Genomic DNA, 20,532 nt, shown 5'->3' with positions numbered 1-20,532 from the left:
GGGACTATGACCAAGGGTAGAAAGCAACTAACTACATTTACTCAAACTACTGTTATTGATTAACTACTTTTGTGTACTTGTACTTTTTGAGTACCTATTTAAAATCAGTAATTTTACTTTTACTTAAGTATATTTCGGAGGAGGTATTTTACTACCATACATTTCAAAAAGCATCAGGTAGTAAATCAAAAAAGCTCTAAAAGTTAAAACAAGGAGGTGCAAAGATTTCTGCTAACAACTTTAAACTGGCTAATACATCACTGTGAGCAGCAAATTATGAGAGAATGATTCCACATTTCATCCCTAAACAACTGTTTAGGACATGTTGGATGTTGCAACCATTGCATTTTACTTTAGGTATAGGGAAATTTTAAAATAAACAACGTGGTTGGTCATTTATGTTTTCTTGTTGACTGCACATCAAGGAAAAAATAACTAGAAAATAACATCTAATTTCTCTGTATCAATGCGTTTTTGTAACCAGCGCTCACTCCCTCTATAAGGATTGTCCATCGCTGTGCACTCCCCCTCTCTACCTCCCTATGCTCTTAGCAGCTCTATTTTACTCTCTTTCTGCAGATGTCTGACCCAAGAGGTTCCAGTCAGATGAGAGCACATCAGTCAGTGAATCAATCAACTGACTGGAGAGTTTCCGCACTAAATTTTATAACAAGTATTATAAGTTTAAAGGTACACAGCAGTCACAAGGTTAGCTTGGAATAAACTGTCAAGGTTTAAGGGTAGAAGACTAAATTGTCCAACCTCTGGTAAATTTTACTATCAAAATTATATTGCATAATCAATAACTATGAGGGGTCAGATCTTTATGTAAAACAATATGTGGTACTAAATCAGATTCATATCTGATCTTTTAGGATTCAACCCCAGTGTTAACAACCAAACAAAAAATCTGATCTGAACAAAAGGTTGTAATTAAGCATGAAGGCATGTAGTGTGAATGTAGCCCTCGTGTCATTATCTTGATGTCACATTTACTACTTTGTCACTTGCTATGTGAGATTTGTTAGTCTTTATTAAGCTGTAAATGTGACATAAGGCTACGTTTACACTGCAGTTAAAAGTGACCAAAATCTGACTCTTTTGCTTTTATGTGACTTATACCTGATTTTTTCCTGACAGTGTGAACAGCACAAGTCAAATTAATCTGATCTTCTCATATTAGATTCATATTATTAGACATATTAGATAGATATGTGGTTCTAAAACACATATATGCCACATCTTTTGGAATTTGACCACAGTGTGAACAGCAAAACAAAACAGTCTGATCTGAGAAAAGATCAGAACTGAGCATTAAGGCCTGTAGTATGAACTAGGGGTGTAAATCACCAGTTTCATCACGATACGATACAATATCGATTCTCAGAACAATGATTTGATATTTGTCAATATCACAAAGTCTGCCACTATTCGATTTCAATTTGATTCGATTTAGAGGCCTGCGATTGATATCAGATGATATTGTGAACCCGTTTACCACAATCTGTCACTTTTCACATAAAGGAAAAAAACACAATATTGATACTCTCTTGGCTGCTAGCCATTACCTATGACTAGTGGATTGGCGGAAACTGTCATAAACAAGCATGTGGGGGAACTACAAAAATAAAAGCCAAAGGTAAAAATGGCGATTAATATCGATGTTTATACTTTCAATCAATATGACTGAATCATTGCTTAAACAATCGATATATCGATACAGATCGATGAATTGTGACACCCCTAGTATGAACATGGAAAGAGTGGCCTGAATCCGATCTGAAAACGCCAGATTCAATGTGACTCGTATGATAGCTGAGCAAGGTAGCATCAGCAATGACTAAATAACTCCAGTATTAGGCTTAGAAAAGTGACTGATATATAGCGGTACTCTACTTAACTTAAATTAAAATGCAACACATCTGTACGAGATAGTAAAATACTCAAACCCTCAGACATCAAACATTGCCTTTTGTTTTTTGACTAAGCAGAACTAATGGCAAACAAGGTTTGTTCAAAAAGTCCATTAACGATGGAAACAATTTGTAAGAGCAGTTAAATAATTCATGATATTCAGATATACCTACAACATATCATGTATATTTATCCAACCATAAATGTATCACTAACACGTTAGTAAAAGAATCCACTGGTAATGGGTAAAGCTAGTCCACTATTATGTTAGTGCTTATCAACCCACACTTTTTGTGTAAATACATGGTGTTTGTTAGTGCATAATATGTTTTTGTGTGTGTATATGCAGAAAAAGAAAACCATACAGGCTGTTTCAACATAAGAATAAAACAAGAAGAAATGACACTCTGAATGGAGACAAAGCGCACATACCAAAGGGAAAAGTAAAGCTGAAATTGCTCCAGCACTGCACATAACATGCGATCAGGCATACCCTGTAAATAACACACAACAGTTAGTCAACTTTATGGCTTATATGGTATACAGTACACTACCCACATCTACAGTACGCTCATAGAGACAGGAATGCCCACCACGTCTGACATCAAGGCATATATGCGACACACTCTGTGAGTGAGTGAGTGAGTGGTGACTGAGGTGTAGTGGAAGAGGAAGATGAGAGGTGGAGGTGGACCAGGGGGACTCACTGTGAGGCTCCTCATTGGTGCGTTCATCCCCAGGTCACAGAGGGGTGGAGAGACCAACCAGAGAGAGAGACTAGAGGTGCAAAAAGGAGAATGTCCTAAAGGCCTGGAGGTCCTGCAGCGTTCAGTGAATGGTAGCAGTCATAAGAGCAGTAGAGAGGGTGAGATAACACATACACAAAAACAGCTTCAGTATAAACCATAACATCTGGAGTATAAGTCGCACCAGTATTTAAGACCAAGTCTATATGCCTACAGGCTTTCATGTGATCTTGTAACTTGCATTTTATCCAAATTGTTGTCTATTCCTATTATATCCTGTTTGGGGGGAGAACATTCCTCCAATGAATGTTGAATATACCCAAGCAATGGATCAGTGAAACAGTCTATCTGGTATGTCAGGTTAGTGCAGGGGTGTCCAAACTTTTTCCACTGAGGGCCACATACTGAAATAAATAAGAATGGTGGGGCCGCTTTCGTATGCAGAACCTTAAGGATATTAAAGTTAGTAAAACCAACCTAATATAGGTTAAGACATTCTTAGTGACTGTGAGTCCTCACATGGCTAGTTAATGGCTGACAAGGCAAATAGCCAATCGATTTGAGGACTTTGGGGAGGCCAATTAGGCTAGATTTCAGGGGGCCATGGTTGGCCCTGGCTATCACTGACTGCACATCCGGAATGCTATTGGTGCTGCCATTTTCTGTGGTAATCATTCAGGGCGTTATAAAGTGAGATATTATTACTTTGGTTGCCGAGGTTTTTTTTTACCATCTACAGTGTCCTCTTAGTTTACTCACAAATTAAAAAAAAAAAAACGTAAAAAAATCTTCTTGTCAAAACATTTGTTTACAGAAATCGCATGGTGCTGAAATGAAAAAGATAATACAGTCAAGAAAAAGCTTTATGTTCTAATGTGGGCTATATTTCACTGTATTTTCTAAATTTTCTACGGGCCAATCAAAAGTGGATCACGGGCTACACTTGGGCCTTGGGCAATAGTTTGGACACCCCTGGGTTAGTGGTATCAGAGAAGCAATGAAGCAGCTTCTTCCTCCAACATCTCAGCTCTGTTTTTAAAAAGCCTCTGGATGTAAAAGCAGAGAGGGTTGAAGACATTAGAAATGTTTATATTTTAAAGGACATACGCTGATATGCAGAGGCAGGGGACAGTTGCTACAAGTGTGTAGTTGTTCTGTTTAGACTCCATTTCAATCTCCAGTCCAGCGTTATACAACTATACAATGAATGGAGGCAGATTTTCAATTGTGCCAGATTATGGTACAACATTTCACTAGCATAAATTGGTTGCACCTGTATATCACAGCCCACCTTCTAAACATAAATATTTGAATTCAGTTTGCGTCTTATACTCCAAATTTTATGGTAGACCTCCAAAATTTTAATGCATATGTCACATATCTCTGACATCATCCCAGGACTACACCCATGGTGTTCTCAGATGATTCAAGTCTCCCTCTACAAATTCTCTGAATATCTCACTGCCAAAACACATGTAATAAGAAGTACTTCTCTGGCAAAAAGTAGTTTCATTAAAAAGTTAGAGGATGGTTTCCTATCCAGGGTGAAAAAAGACCCTTTCAGGAAGAGATCTTGTCAACTTTTTGCTGTCACTTTTAATGCTCTGAGCACCACAGGCTTGATTCTATTGACCCTAGTTGCTAGAAAAGGGGCAGAAATATCAGGCGGATCTCTCAGCAGGTACATCAGACTCCATGGGTATAGTTAGACAGGAATGTGAAATCATCCAATAAGTGAGCTATGCAGAATATGTTAAAGGAAAAAGCTACAATCTGGTGTTACAGCTCTTTTTTGGAATAATAGACCAACAGAAGGACTTTATTTTGGGATCTGCTCATAATTGTAAGACAAAACCTTAAAGTAGTGTTTTGACAAATGGTACGAAAAACTTGGTACATCTTGTATAAAGAAGGAAAAAGGACACCAAGTACCCTATCATGAGAACAAAACCACTGAGCGAGCGCAGAAACACAGATAGAACAATGTAATGTCATCAGCCCATGTTTCCTTTTATGTTCTGACCAAGAAAAGAAACTGTCCATCTGATAAACCCCATGTAGTTAGAAGCAATTTCCTGGTGTAATTGCTACACTTAACATATGCAGATGGAGATGTGAAGAAGAGTGAAAACAAAATTGCAGGGTCTAAGTGCTATTATGTGGGAGGTATAGGTGGCAAAGACTGCAATTACTTTCCCATTTGGAGAGAGGACATGTTTCTCACAGGCTGGATGCTGCTGGATCACTGCATGGATTAATTGTAGTTGTGAGTTTTTGTTGGTGAGCAAACTTTCTTAAGTTTTAATCTTCGGGAATACAGTGGTTGTACCATGTTAATTACAGTAAACACAAAAAGTTTGTTTGACGTAGGCAGCAACACATCTCCCAAGTTAGTCAGTTTGCTACCTCAGTGTTGCTTTCAATGGAATTTGGACATTTACTTTCAAATTGGTCTCAATGTACTTCTGTTTATCTTAACTCCTGGAAAGGATGAAGGCATTTTCAGGGTAACATTGCACTCAAAGGAGGTAAAATACCAGTTATATTAACATTTAGCTCTCTTTTCAATTCAATAATTCTTTGATTTACTCCACTCCAGTAGAGTTGATGCAGATTATTTGTGCCGTTTTCTTACAGCATGCAAATTTTACTGTAAATAACTTTGTCTTAAATAGCAGCAGGGTTATCTTTTGAACTAACAGTTTTGGCAAACACATAGTGTATCTGTCCAGCACAGGCAGGAAAAGTTAGCAAGTTGTTAGTGAAATATTTTAGAGCTGAAGAGCCACTGGCTGTTGGTTACCCTAACTGCCAATTATAATGTTTCCCTTCTGCATATCAATTAAACAGAAATATGATGCACATGCCACAGAGCCTTATGAAAGTATATACAGTGTGTACATAGTAGGGGTGGCAATACCATAAGAAACAGAACAAAACAGAACAAAATAAAAAGCATCCAATTTGATACAATAATATGAAAGGATATAATACAGTACAATATAATATGATACAAAACCAAACAAAATCAAACCAAATGAAGCCAAAAAGAAACCAAACCAAATAAAAGCAAGCCAAGCCAAATGCACCGCGCACATCATTGCTGCTTCTCCTTCGCTGGCTAATCAAATTAAGAAGGGTTTTTTCGGTTTTCTTGTGATATCTGCTTGGAAAAAGGGGGACATATTAAATGCACAGAGACATTTAAAAAATACTTAAAAAAATATTTTAGGAATACAGCAGAGGAAAGAAGGATTGAACCTTATTTGCCTTTGAAACAGTAACTACTGGTGAGAAGCGCTCTGAGCTGAGGTTGCCAGTACAAAAAGACATCTGTGGACTGAGGCCCTTGTATTTATTCACTGCAATTTGGTGTCAGATTGGGGTGCAAGTCAAGGTCAAGGTCAACTTTACTTATAAAGCGCTTTCAAAACAGAGTTTGTACCAAAGTGCTGTACAGGAGGCTTTATGGTTGTGTCTGCGCCTTATGTACAAAGGCTGATGCCCACAATGCGGGGTCCCAGGTTCAGGTCTGGCCTGTGGCTCTGTTCCTGTTTTGCTATTTTTATTGAAAGGGCCTAGAGCAGAGGTCATCAACAAAATTTGCACAAGGGCCAGCTTTTTCCTAAACAGGCACATTGGGAGCTGAATTTTTAAATAAAACAAAGATTTTTTTTTTTAATGGTATTATTTTTGTTTAAACATATTCTTTTTTTCTTTTGAATGTATGCCATTTTTAGGCTCCAACAGTAAGATCAGTCATTCTACCGCAACCGGCCACAAGGGGGTGACTGAGATATTTTAACTGAATGTTTCTGTGGCTGCCATGTTGTCTTTCCCCTGGTTTGATGCTAATATGCTGTGAAGTGATGTATGAAAAACCCAAGCAAGAAAATTGCACTCCCAAAATGCTTGAGGTCAAAATTTTCCAAGTTTTTTTTTGTTTGTTTTGCTTTTAAATCAAGAATGAACTGATAAGTTTGTGTTTAACATGCATTAAATTTGCTAATAAAGCCTGGCAGGTGGATTTGTGAAAAATGGATGAAACATAGGGTGCTTTCACATTTGGCCCAGTTGTTTCAAACCGCGCTGCAGCGTGATTCCTCCCCCTCCCCCTTCCCCCGCTGGCTTGCTTTCACACTAGCAACATGCCCGGGCCCACGTGCGTATGTACTCGGTCTGAAACAGCAGGTTGCGGTATGCACCTAGCTTGTTTACAACCCCACAAAGGAGGAGAAAGAAGAAGAAGCTACCATGGCAACCACTGGGGTCATGACCTAAGCGAAGATTGTTTTTATTTTGACCTGGGAAAAAGTCCATCCTGCAGCCATGGATGATTTAAAATCACTTTTTCAGATGCCAGCAACTTCTCTCTTCGTAGGTGACAGGAGACTTTTATTGCCTTTGCATCTCCTCTCACTGACTCCAACTTGTGTTCATCTGTAAGGTGAGTCACAACAGACCGTTTATTGACTGGATTCTGATGATTTCCACCCCTTATAGAGGAAAAATGTGAACAAATTGTTGCACCATGGAAAGTTTAGCTTTTACGATGATGTCATAAAGCTGATACAATGCTCTGTCCCGTATCCAAGCGCGGTTGCATTCACGTCTCATCCGAACTGAGCCAGAGTCCATTTGAATCACACCCGAGACCACCTCCCCAAGCGGGCCCAGGCGCAGTTCGTTTGCATTGACACTACCAAAATGAACCGGACTTTGGGCTCAAGTGCACTCGGATCCGGGACCGGGCCCCTAGTGTGAAAGCACCCATAAAGTCATTCCTGATTGAATTAATTCAATCTCAATAATATTGGGAGCCATTTTAATAACTTTAGGGAGTTTAGGGAGAAAAAAAACAATACCAAAATTACCACAACATATTTTATCCTCGTCACACGTTTTCAATTTGATAATGTTCTGTGGGCCTGATGTGGCCCCTGGTCCACCCAATGATCACTGGCCTAGAGGCCCAAAAATACATTAAAAAAAAAAATTTGAAAAACTAATTTGGTGTCAGATTCACATCTTATCACCATCCTTTAATTCCACTGTCCAACATTATCCTGCTGTAAACTTCTTTTATCCTGACATCAGCTTCTTCTTGACAACTAACTTCTATTCGTATTACCCACACTCATGTGATAGGCATCCATTCAGGAGTCACAAAGTCATGACATGCAGCAGTCAAATTGGTGGGAAATTTGATCAGAGTATGCTTCAGTCAAAATACAATGGCAATAGGATACAAAAATTAGAACACACCGTTTGTCCCACCCCTAGTACATACACACCTGCTTTATATGCTTTATAGGATCTTAACATAATTTAGAGCAGTTTTATGGAGAGTAAATTTTGCTCATCTGCTGATCTTTGTCTGGCACAGCCCTGGAATTAGTTATGTAAAACTATTCTATTCAGGCTAAATGTAATGATTGAAACATTCATCTGCCTGTCAGAGCACAGGCCTGTGTGGGCTAACTCAAAGTTACCAACACCTGTTTCTAAGGTCAAAGCTTCAGCACTGACTGTAAATGAAAAATAAGAAATACCTAACAGTTGTCAACTTTATCAATACTTTCAATGACCTACTAATTATGTTTGTTAGTAAAACTACAGTTCCAAAATAGTTGGGATGTTGTGTAAAAGTTAAAAAAGAATGTTATGATTCACAAATCTCATTAAACCCATGTTTCATTCACAATAGAATGTAAAGAAAGCATGTCAGATGTTTAAACCGAGACATTTTACCATTTTATGGAAAATATTAGCTCAATTTCAATTTGATGACAGCAACACATCTCAGGTGAGTAGGGAAGGGCTTGAAAAGTAAATAGTACAAATGAAAATCAGCCGTAGGAGCATTTAGCAAGGAACATGACTGGGTATAAAGGGAGCGTTTCAAGGAGGCAGGGTCTCACATGAGTAAAGATAGGCAGAGTATTACTAATCAGTGAAAAACTGCATCCAAAAAATAGTGTAAGAATTTCAGAAATTAGTATTAGTGCCTATGGCATGTGCAGCTTACACATCTAGAAAGGATGTTCAATAATGCTGAAAAGTATATAGAGGTTTCAGAACAATATATGCTCCCATCAAGACGTCTCTGTCACGGGAGGCCTTGCATATTTCAGTAATGCAATGCTTCCCATCACAGCAGCATGGCATCCAGACCTTTCACCAATACAAAACATTTGGCACATCATAAAAGTTAAAAAGGAAGAAGACCAAGGACTTTTGATCAGCTAATCCTGTATTAGACAAGAATGGGACAACATTCCTCTCCCAAAACTTCAGCAACTTCCCAGATGTTAACAGTCTGTTGTTAAAGAGGGAATGCTATGGTAAAAATGGCCTTATCCCTTTTTTTTTTTTTACATGTGTCACTGCCATCAAATTCATAATGAGCTAATATTTTTCATTAAATGATAAAATATCTGTTTCAACATCTGATATGTGATATTGTGAATCATAGCATTCTTTTTTTAAATTTAAATTATACATAGTGCCCCAACTTTTTTGGAATTGGTGGTGCATAAAAACGTACATGAGACAGCTCATTGTTCTTTTCAGAAAGTATTTGTCAGTGGAGAAAAAAATGTTAGCTCTATTGACATAATAATAAAGAAAATCCTAGATGTGTCATGGATGAATATTGTTAAAAAAAATACACTGGATCCAGTTAAACGTAGAGGCCCAGGTTGACCCACTGTGGCCTCCCAGGCTTCGAAGGGCGACTGTGAATTTAAAAATCATTAAAGAGAAACCGCTGCTCATCCTCCTTTCCAGTACAGGACAATCTGCTGTGGCATATGATGGCTCTCACATCTCGTATTAACTGCTGTCACAGAGCTAGATGTCAATCAGGAGATGCACATCCATACCGAGATTGAAATCTGAATGAATGACATCGCCTGAGCCAAGGTTACTATGGAAACGGTTAGGAGCTAAGGCGCTACATAGGGCAAAAACAAGCTAAACAGAGAATGTTTTCAAACATGTGAGCTAGCATGGGGACTAAATCAGGCTAATGTGATACGTGACAACCTGTCCATGTGTCTGACCATCGAATACACGACATTATTCCATCAAGGCCTACGCAGGAGGACGAGAATGACCCCACTTCCTGGAGAAACCAACAAGCTAGCGAGCAGCAGAAGTGAGCGTCAGCGGCATCCTTGGATCTCAACAGCTGGATATTCCGTTAGCTTAAACATTCACGAGAGCAGCAGATTAAGAAAACAGACTGATACACTTACGAGAGGAGGATTTCCCTTATCTGCCGCGGCTCGTCCTGTCCAATACATCAGCTGTTTTTTTCCGGGTGTGCTGCTGGGATCGTGTGGGAGAGAGCGGGAGCGCGCACAGGTTGCAATCACATCAACAGCACCAGCGCGTGCAGCGGAGGCGCGCAGCCGTCCCCATGGTAACAGCCGAAGGTCCTCAAGTTGCTGCATCACGACAGTACCCAAAACAGTTTTGTTTTACCTGTTTGTCCGCCCGTTTAATTGTGATGTTAAATGTTAATAAAATGTTACAAACTTCGGCCTTCATTAGGGTCTTGAGAAGTAATTTGTCTTAGGGTTTAAAATAGAAAAGGAGCCTTAAGCTCATAGCAATAATATGAATTTAGAGTACCTGTGACGAGATTTAAAAGGTAATGGAACTGACTTAAATTATTGGTGAAACCACAAAACTCATTTTAAAAGCAAAAGACACCATTAGCAAGAAGATTTATTATAGGCTTTCTAGGCTGTTGTTTTTTTCTAATGCCTGTAAATATGAGAAAGGTCTGGCAGCAGACTGTACATCTCTCACACACCGCTCATCTGAGACGTGGTCTCTTTCAGAAGGAAAATACACACTAAAAGTTAAAAACCTGACCTGCAAAATCTAAATTCAAAACCTTCAAAAAAGCAGAGTAAACAGTCTGTTTACAGGGACAAAAAGCTGATTCACCCATGAAACATTTTTTTACACAGCAAGCATAGCTCACGCAGCTTAGCTACATTAGCTACATAACCTACATAGATAACATGGCTATGTTGCTAACGTAGCTACATAACTGACTTATCGTAAAACAAACAAAAAAAAAAGCTCACAAAGTGGCTACCTATTCTCTAATATTAGCTTTAGCTACATTTTCTAAAACTCATGTCGCTTTGGCTAACTTAGCTATACTAACTAATGTAGTAACTTGAATTACCAAGCTAGCTTAGCTATATTAGCTTAAGCTAAGAAAGCTAAAGCAAGCGACCATTATTGTAACTTCTTTTTAAAAAGGGTCTATACATAATTTAATGACAGATTAGACCTCTGAAATAAACAACATTTCATATGAACTGTCTGTGAGAGTGGCTGTCAGAGATGTACAAAACATGTAAATACAAAATGCAGATTTTAAATGAGCCATCCAAACCTACCTGGCCCTTTGCAAAAAAAAAATTGCCCCATTCTTGTAAAATAATCAATTAACCACCTTTTTGGAAAGCTGAGTTTAATTTCACTTGCCACACCCGGGTCTGATTTCTGCCAGACCCGTTGAATCCAGAAATCACTGAAATAGCCTACTTTTCTGTTACTTCACTTTATCAGACATGTTCAATTCATTTTTATTTCTATTTAGTTGGGTTCTTTGTCTAATTTTAAAATGTGTTTGATGATCTGAAACATTTAAGTGTGACAAATAAGCAAAAAAATAATAATAAAATAAGACACCAGAAAGCAGTGTAGGCAAACTAAATAAACTAATTTTTTTGCTCACTTTTTAACATGAGATAATAACAACATTGATTTTTTCCTGTCTTTCATATTATGCTCCCTACTTGCATACATATGTATGGTCTATAAAAACGGGTCTTTTAATCTAAAATAAAATGTTTTGATTTTACTTTATCCTTTAAATTTGCAGTTGACACAAAGCATTAATTTTTATGCACACTTTGATTGAAGTCTCCCTAAATTATTGAGCTGGTACAGTGCTGTCAGGTTGACTCAGACCTCTGCAGAGCTCCTCTGGGATGAAAGGTGCATGTTGAAATTTCCACTTCAGCGTGCTGTGTGTCCTTGACATAAGCATTCCTTTCTTTGGCCAAGGCTTGTGTCATGCACTTAAAATATTGTCATGCAGAGTACAAAATGTGCAGACAGTATATGCAGAAAGGCTCAACATGACTTTAAAACCTGGTATTGATTCAAAGTGCTTGTCTTTAGAGATCAGTTTTGATCCAGATGTGAAAATAATAGAAAATTTAAAAACAAAAGTGTCACAACAACAAATTAGTAGTTTTATATAACAGAGATAATAATAGCTTGTGACAAGCATCCAAGTAAGGCCATTGCCACTTTAAACAGGCAATTTTCTCCAGTCGGTAAAACAATCAAAATAAATAAATGCTATAGAATCGTAGCCATAGTGTAAACAGGGATAGCATTGTTGTGATCTCATTGGCTATTTTTAAAGCTTATATATTGAAGCAACTAATGTGGAAAATGTATGAATTTTTGTAAAAGCATTAAGCTCACTTCACTTGCTGTTTACTGTTTGTTTGTGGCATGGGTTTTGAAAATGTCTTAATTCGAGGGACGGGACAGTGGGTTGGCAATTGGGCAGAAAGAAATGGATCACCAATAGTATAACTATTTAGTCCTTTAATAACTGAGGAATAGATGGCATTTTATTGTTAATCTCTGATGTGAGATTGCTGCTTTGAAAAAGTATTACCCTCCTTTCCTAATTTCTTTTATTTTTTTGACAAGGATTACAGTTGAACTCTTTAGAATGTGTGGGTCCTGTTACAGCTGGAGTACAAGTAACAGAGCATTTCATAAAAAGAACTTCATGCCAACAGTCAAACATGGTGGTGATAGTATGATGGTCTGGGGTTGCTGCATCAGGACCTGAACGACATCATAATTAATGGAACCATGAATTCTGTTCAATACCAGAAAATCCTGAAGGATGCCCGGCCATCGGTCTGTGACCTCAAGCTCAAGCATGCTTGAGTTATGCAGCAGGACAATGATCCAGAACAGATCAGAACGTCTACCTTTGACTGGCTGAAAAAAAAAACAAAAAGAAGGTTTTGGAGTGGCCTAGTCAAAGTGTGGAATTCAATCTGACTGAGATGACTGACCTTATGCCAGTCAGAATGAAAATGTTTTGCAAATGATGATTAAATATAGCCGTTAAATTATTCAGCAAACTAGCCTGTGGTATAGCATTATATTGCAATACTTCAATATGCGGATAGTCAAGTTATTTCTTTGTTTCACCAAATCAGGTTGTTGCTGTTAACAATAAACACCTGGATAAAGTTAAGACCATCTGATTAAGATACCGTCATCAGCAGCAACTATCCTTGCAGCTGTCACAGTCAGCAGACAGGAACAAACTGTCATGACTGCCACTGAACTGGCAAGCCAACTAATCCGCCATTGGATTAGCAGATAAAAATAGATTCCTTCAACAGGCTGCAAACATTTACAGGATGCTGATGTCATTAATAACCTCACATTTTGTGCTATGATTTGTAGAAAATGTATGGAAAAACATTTGCTGCTGAGGAAATACATGAAAGCAACTTCCGTGCCTCAACTTAACAATGCAGTGTATTTTTCCACACAACAAAAAGATAATAAAAATAATGGTCAAAATATGTGTTCTAGCACTGTTTTGACCTCGTGAGTCACCACTCTGACAAATCTGATGATGACAGGATCCAGAGCTCACATCCACTGCATATTCGGCCATCATTACTCGGCCCTTCCCACCTGTGCTCTTGTGAATGGGATTTCTTGAAATTCCTCAGAGAAAAGGTCATACAGAGGACTGGAGAAATTTGGTTCTTTATCATTACTTGAAGGAAAATAGAATTAAAAGTTTACTACTGTAGACACTTCATCTGGAAAAAGGAGGGAACAGCTTTAAGAGAAAAAAAATGTGTCTGCTTCTAATTACATCTCAAACTGGTGACTTAACTTTTCTTTTTGGCAGTTTTCCCCACTGCAGCTCCGGCCCAGGACTGTGTCTGGGAGTCAGGACTAATCAAAGGCACTTGTATGGAGAGGACTGTTGGCCTCTGAAGGGATTGAGCCAGTTCAGGCCCAGCCTGCTGCTGCTGCTCCTTCTCTGCTTCTCTCCCCTTTTTCTCTTTTCCCCTCTCACTCTCTCTTCCTGTCCTGTCTGTTTAAGGGGAGAAAGATTGGGAAATTCCTTTAAGCTACTTCACTTCAGGTTTCTGTGGGATTTAAACATGCACACTGAAGTTTTGGTACAGTCCATGTTAGTGCCATTGTTTCTCATTCTGCTCTCTGCCGTGGAGGACACTTTGTTACAGTCGGTGAGGTGAGTTGTTTTTTCTTGTTTATTTTTGGGGCAGAAGAAGGAGCATGGAGGAGGAGGGAGGTGCACAGTTTTGCTGACAAAGACAACATTTGGGGAGAACAATGTGGGAAAGTTTGTGTCTTTACATGTAGTTTGCTTTGCAGTTGTTGCTTGCACTTTCTGCTGATTTTCTTGCCAATAATTCTGCATGCCAAGTCATGGAGAGGAAACCTGCTTAAGTTTTCCATTATAGCATATTGGAGCTTTATAAACATAAATATCTGTTTTCATTTGAGCGCGTCAGCTGACAGGAGTAGCCATAACTTATGACAGCTTTCTTTGTCTTAAGTTTGAAGCTTTAGTGACATTTTGGCTGCTTTGAGGGTTGTATATCTTTATGCGTAGCCATATTTTAAGTCCAGAAAGCTCACATCCACATGTGCAAAGGATTATAATGCATTACTATAACTGCAACTGGTAAATCTTTTTGTGCAGAAATAATTCATCAAAACCAAAATGCTCTTCAATCTTTTGAGTTTTTGCAGAAGTATCATATTTAAATGGTGCAAAAGTTGCACAAATGTAATCACTGACCCTGCCTCAAATATGGATGCTAAAGATTAGATTCTGTTTACCTTGGCTCTTTAAAGGAGCGCCTCAGTCAGCAGGACTGTAAATGTTCCCATATGATTCTAACTTAAGTCAGCTGCAGACAGAGTGTTTACTTCAAGCAGGTGCACCGTGGCTGTGCAGTGATTATACTGTGTACATCAGAGTGTGCAGTCCACAGCATTTAATGGACAGCAGTGGCAAACCCACGCACACTGTGGCACAGAAAGCTAATAATCCAGGTAATTACAGGGTTTTTGATTGTTTAACCAGTGCAAATACAAATATTTTCTACCTTGTTTTTTAACCTGGTGATTTATGTCATTGTTCAGTTTCATACTATAATTAAGTGTGGAAATGTCTCTTAAGTACAAAAGAAAAGAATCTGGTTGGCAAGCAGTTTTTGCTAAGGGAGAGAAAAAAAGAAATAAAAGTGATATAACACACCTGGACCTGGGCACTGCTAGGAATTATGGGCTCAGTGAAAGGACATCACTTTAGACCCCACTACCAAAGTGAAAATCAATCCTGCATAATTGCATTTTCAAATATATGACAGTTAAGTGTATAAAAAATGGACAACCTCAATATATGGATCCATTTTTTTGTATTGTTTAGATGTGTTTACAGGTTTGTCTGCAAACCTTTATGATTAAAAAATTAAATATAAGTCAATAAAGGGTGTCTGTTTTTGCTGCTGTGATATCAAACATGTTTCAGTATAGTCTGATTTTTACTTAACATATCAAAGTTTATAATTCTGGTATAGGGACAGCCATTTGCTATTACTTTACAGAGATAAAAATATTTTTGTATAACTTTGAATCACCATTGAAGAAAGTTTTCTTTTGTGGTGACAGCTTCACAGTCTTGTGTGGAAAACTGATGATTATTATATTTTTTTTGGGTCCCTTAGAACTGTTCTTACTTTTAACCTTGAAAAGGCCACCTCTTCACTTGGTGATATTTTTTTGGAGAAGGGTGATACGATATACTTTTTAATAATAAGTAAAAAGCTTCAGGAGATGCTGGGCAGTGAGGCCCCTTTAATGAGAGATCTGCCAAAGTCCAGGCAAAAGCTTTACGGACTTCCTCCAAATATTGCAAATCAAATAAAAAAAAAAATCAGTTGTGGGAATGAAACTCTGTCTATAAAAGTACACTCAGCTTACACTGTTTCGAGTCGTTATGTAAGATACATGATATATTTACTTAATCGAAAAGCACTGTTTTTAAGGGAACAGAACTGGGCTAGATTAACAGACTTTACAGTATAACCATTACTGTGTTGTATCAGTTGAATGTCTTTGAACATCAGTTGTTTAAAATGATCTCAAAATGAGATGCAATCATATCAATATTCATAATATATATTGATCAGTCTACTTTACAAAATAAAATGTAAAAAACATGTACATCATAGACAGCAGCTGATTAGTGCACTGTGTGCAGAGTGCTGACGAACTGTATATCCGGCACAATTTCATCAACACCCAAGGTGCATGGAGGATGGAGAAGTCTTTGGCCTGTGGCCTTCAGCGGGGTCATCAATGAGAATGCAGTCCACAGGCCATGAACATATCGGTCTAGTGGGGCTGTTCTCTGAACGACAAGTGATGCTGGAGCTTTCTGTTTCTTTCAGTCTGTGCAGAGTAACATTTTTGTTGTGTTCTGAAGTAGCACTAAAACAAAGTGGCCTACCAGCGGGAACATAAAGTACAGAATGACTTCAATATACCATACATTTACCCTAAAGCTACCAGCCCCGTCTGTTTGGCCATATAGCCTTGATTCAGTGACTGCACTCCAATTGGGCTCTCCTTAAATGGGCCACTCTTGGGGCTAATTTATTTAGATCCATATGTATTTGGATTTTTAAAATTTATTTAGTGTTATTTAATTTCTATCATTTTTGCAACAAGTTGGAAATACTCAAAATGTTTGTTAAAACTGATTATGTCAAAGTCTTTAAATAGTGCAAATATTTATTTTGAGAAGACTCACAAGAGGCAACAAATTACATACAATTACTAAGAAATACTCTGAAAAATTAGAATCTGTTAAGGAGCAGGTACTTACCCAGTTTAAGTTATATCAACTCAGTATTACTCATATAGTCATGTTAATATATCCTCAGTGGAAAGTGGTTGGTCTGCAGAGATGGGGGCGGGGGGAGGCTGTCAGTAACTTTACTCATGGTGCAAAAACATCTAATAGGCAAAGACATTCTGGGAATACTATGCAGATGGAGGGATGATTGTCAAAAAATTCAGGAAATTAAAAAATACTATTGAGTAATGTGTACTTAAAACTAAAAATATGTTCTATTAACTCAGAAAAATAGAGTAGCTATTTTGGATTTTTAAGTTAACAAAACTCATTTTTTCTGTCTTACTGTGTGAGTTTCCCCCCTGGAGATGTTTTTGCCTTTAATAACTAAAAACTTGCCCTATTGCATTAAGATTAGGCGTTTCACTCAGCCGTTGAAGAATATTTCATTTTTTTGCCTTCAGATAATCTTGGTTTGCTTTGGCAGTATGTTTGTTGTTACCTCCTGTCAGTTTAGCAGCCTTTAACTGTGCGCAGAGTATAGCCTGATACACTTCAGAATTCATTTCACTACTTTTGTCAGCAGCCACATCATCAATAAACCAGCTAGCATCAGCAGCCATACACGTCCATCCTATAACACTGCCTCCATCATGTTTAACGGTTGATGTGGTACGCTTTGGATCAGAAAACATTCCTCTCATTCTCCAGACTTTTCTCTTCCCATCAAATGTGCTTCATAAAAAGTCCACAACAAGATTTCACTTATTACCTTTTCAATTTGACTTTGTGTCTATATCTCTTTAATTCTGCCCCATCCTGATTCAGGGCTGCATTGCTTAATAAGTGCTACATCTGCTGTGAGCCTGCTCTAGTTCTGCCACTGTCAGGGTCGTTTGGTCTGCAGGGGACCCTCCTTGACTCAGCATCAGCTGCATGGGACTTTGTCGTGACACAGATATGCAATCTGGAAGATGACAAGACAGACAATGAAAGTGGATCACAAATTAGGGAACATCTTCATGATCTATTTTTCTGTTAACCTTGATGCACAAAATCATGGTTAAAAATGATCTGGCTTATAACAGCTTCTTCTTTTTAATAAAACTCAAAATGGTCAGGCATGTCAAGAGTACCAGAGAACATGTTATGACTTATTTTCAGTGTGTGTTTTGCAGCTAGAACTAAAAATATCTGATTGGCTGTCCTCTTTTTTTTTTATTTGTTTTGTACAAATTGGCAAACTAAAGTTTCCACCAGACATGAAATGGCTGCAGCACAACATCATAAACTAGAATTGGGCATGTCAGCCTTTTTTCAAAACCTGGCACTTGTATTTAAGCGACACATTTGTATTTCATCATGTGGTCTCAAATGTTCCCCTTTTGGGTAAGGCATAGGTCTTCATTCATGTGCTTGCCAGCAGGACTGGAGGCTTTTTGAGCCTAGAAAGGAGATTTTCCTCAACACTCTTTACTCTACCTAAGAACAACAGGTGTTCCTTTATGTCCAACACTTTTTCATCACATCTTCGGAAGCGAGAAAAAAAATGCATAGTATCCGTCTCCCCATGTGTTCTCCAGCTCTGGAATAGACAGCCTCTGAGAATGGAAAAAGCAGATGTTTTTGATGTTAGTGCCACGCTGTAGAGGTCTGGATTGGAATCTGAATCCAACAACAAATCAATAAACAAAACCAGCAATGCCGACGACAAAGCTTTCAGCTGTCTGAACAACAACATGTTTGATTGTTCTGCAACTGCATGAGAGAAAATAACATGTGGAAACACTGAGTTTCTAATCTGATCATTATATCATAGGAGGTGATAAACAGAAACACAACCTGTGTTAGAGTGACAATTCAAACTAAGAAAATATCCTCGAGAAGTTACAATAATGCTTGAGGAACTGCAGTTTTTTGCACTTCCGAATTTACTTTATTTTACTTTGTTTGTTTCTAGAGCAAGCGTCACTGACAGCAGAATAACACTGATTAAGTCAGAAGCAGAATAAAAGAGGAGCTGGGGTGGAGGAGGGTTGCAAAGAGCGGCATGCAAAGGGAGCAGCAAATCGTAGCCAGGCTAGTGCAGCTTAAATATGGCAGCATAAATCAATAGCGTACTTAGAGCAAATCTGCTGGCTTTCAGGTAATGTGGTCTTGTGGGAGATCAGCTGATCTCATTAATATGGCAGCGCTTGACCCCGTGGCCTGCCTGAAAGAACACCTCATGCTCAATTTTTAAAAGTAGTGAAAAATGAGGCAGTAAAATCTGCTCCAGGATGATGTAGTTATGCCAGTGGAATACACAGAAGCCACAACCATTCACGAGAAAGATGATATTCTCTCAAAAAATAAAAGCTACAACCTGAATGGAGGACTTATCTATCTGCTCTGCTGGACCTTTCAGCTCCATGTTTGAGCCACCAGAGACACAATCATATTTATGACAGGCAGATATTTTAGTGTTTAAAAGGTCTCAGTTTTATTTTCTCACCCTGTATTTTAACACTTTTGTTTTCCTAGTGCCTCATTTCTGATTGCATTTTAAGTTATGTTTCTCTTGTGTTTTATGAGACGTCTGAGTGGTGAAGCTGCAGCAGAATACACTCAAATTTCTGAAGCTGCCCTTCAAAATAAAAGTCTTAAATAATGATAAGAAGTGAAGACTTTTATTGTGATAAATTTGGTGGGAATAGAATGTTTATCATTAGATACTTCACTGAATTTAAGCATTGCAACGCTAGCAGAAAGCAGGGATTAACAGTTGCTGCTTTGAGAGAGACACAGCCACAGCCTGCTTTTTGAAATCATCTAGGACTAAAGATTCCAACACCTTCAGTTGGTGAAGATCCTGATGTGCCTGGAAAAATGGACAAGCTCTCCAGCAATTAGCCTTCCCCTTACATTATGGTGTACAGTGGCCAGAGTGTGGCCTTATGGCTCTGAGTCAGAGTGACTGAGTAAGAAAGTCTTGTATTAGTATTCCTGTTGTCTGTCACAGATTACTTTGTTATGTCATTTTCAATTACCCGTAGGTCACCATAGCTGGTAGGCTGGGCAAATTTATCTCACACTAAACAAAAACACATTGTTAAACTGGCTGTTTACTTTCAATGAAGGCATGGACACAGACAGGCCCCTCCCTTTGGAGGTCTTCCAAGCTCCATCTGGGAGGAGATCTCAGGGAAGACCCAGAATGCTCTGGAGGAATTATTTATATCCTGTCTGGTCAGGGAACACCTTGGGAACCTCCAGGAGGAGTTGGAAATTGTCACTGGGGAGAGGGATGTCTGAGTTGAAATGCTTAGCCTGCTGCCACCACGGTCCGGCCCTGGATGGATGGATGGATGGATGGATGGATGGATGGATGAGTGGATGGATGGACGGACGGACCCGGCTCTGGATGGATGGATGGATGGATGGATCGCTGGATGGATGGCTTGCTGGCTGGCTGGCTGGCTGGCTGGCTGGCTGGATGGATGGATGGATGGCTGGATGGATGGATGGTTGGATGCTCAATGGTTTTATACCATTGTAGAGTTCAGGGGGTGTCACACATAGGTTTCACCATTTTCACATATTTTCAACTTTTTTTTACAACATATCATGAGTACAATTATGATTTTCTACTTTACAGGGACTTTAAGCAAAGTAAATATACCCTATGTGGATTTATTGTGGGGTCATCAATTCCTTTTAAGCTTAATAAAACTCACTGGGTTTGTTGTTCTCAGCTCTGTATTCACACTGACTTCCCTCCTATTTTATACATTTTAGGTGCATGCAATATTTGCACCTAAGCCCCCATTTGATTGCAAATTTAAAAGTAATCTGACATGATTTAACACCTATTATTACAGTAGAACTCAGCGCATGAGGTTCAAACAC

The 20,532-nt window shown here is 38.5% G+C and overlaps 2 protein-coding genes across 3 annotated transcripts in view; one reads left to right on the top strand and one right to left on the bottom strand.

The window, feature by feature from the left end:
• Nucleotides 1-10,023, bottom strand: part of nalcn (sodium leak channel, non-selective) — a 151,046-nt gene extending 141,023 nt beyond the window's left edge. Inside the window, exons 1-3 of one of the 2 annotated variants that reach the window (XM_041807727.1) lie at nt 9,920-10,023; nt 2,622-2,733; nt 2,347-2,408 (exon numbers count right to left, since the gene is read on the bottom strand). In XM_041807727.1, the coding sequence (XP_041663661.1) occupies nt 2,347-2,388 (42 nt within the window). In that variant the 5' untranslated portion in view covers nt 2,389-2,408; nt 2,622-2,733; nt 9,920-10,023. The remainder of the gene's footprint in view (nt 1-2,346; nt 2,409-2,621; nt 2,734-9,919) is intronic. The other variant, XM_041807728.1, reaches the window with a different exon arrangement.
• Nucleotides 10,024-13,734: 3,711 nt separating this feature from the next.
• The window catches only part of itgbl1 (integrin, beta-like 1), an 83,700-nt gene continuing 76,902 nt past the window's right edge, over nt 13,735-20,532 (top strand). The window contains exon 1 of the mRNA XM_041807276.1: nt 13,735-14,007. Within this exon, the coding sequence (XP_041663210.1) occupies nt 13,916-14,007 (92 nt within the window). The 5' untranslated portion in view covers nt 13,735-13,915. The remainder of the gene's footprint in view (nt 14,008-20,532) is intronic.

The sequence above is a fragment of the Cheilinus undulatus genome, linkage group 15, assembly GCF_018320785.1.
Source record: "Cheilinus undulatus linkage group 15, ASM1832078v1, whole genome shotgun sequence".
Taxonomy (NCBI): Eukaryota; Metazoa; Chordata; class Actinopteri; order Labriformes; family Labridae; genus Cheilinus; species Cheilinus undulatus.
This window is presented reverse-complemented; position numbering and strand designations above follow the sequence as displayed.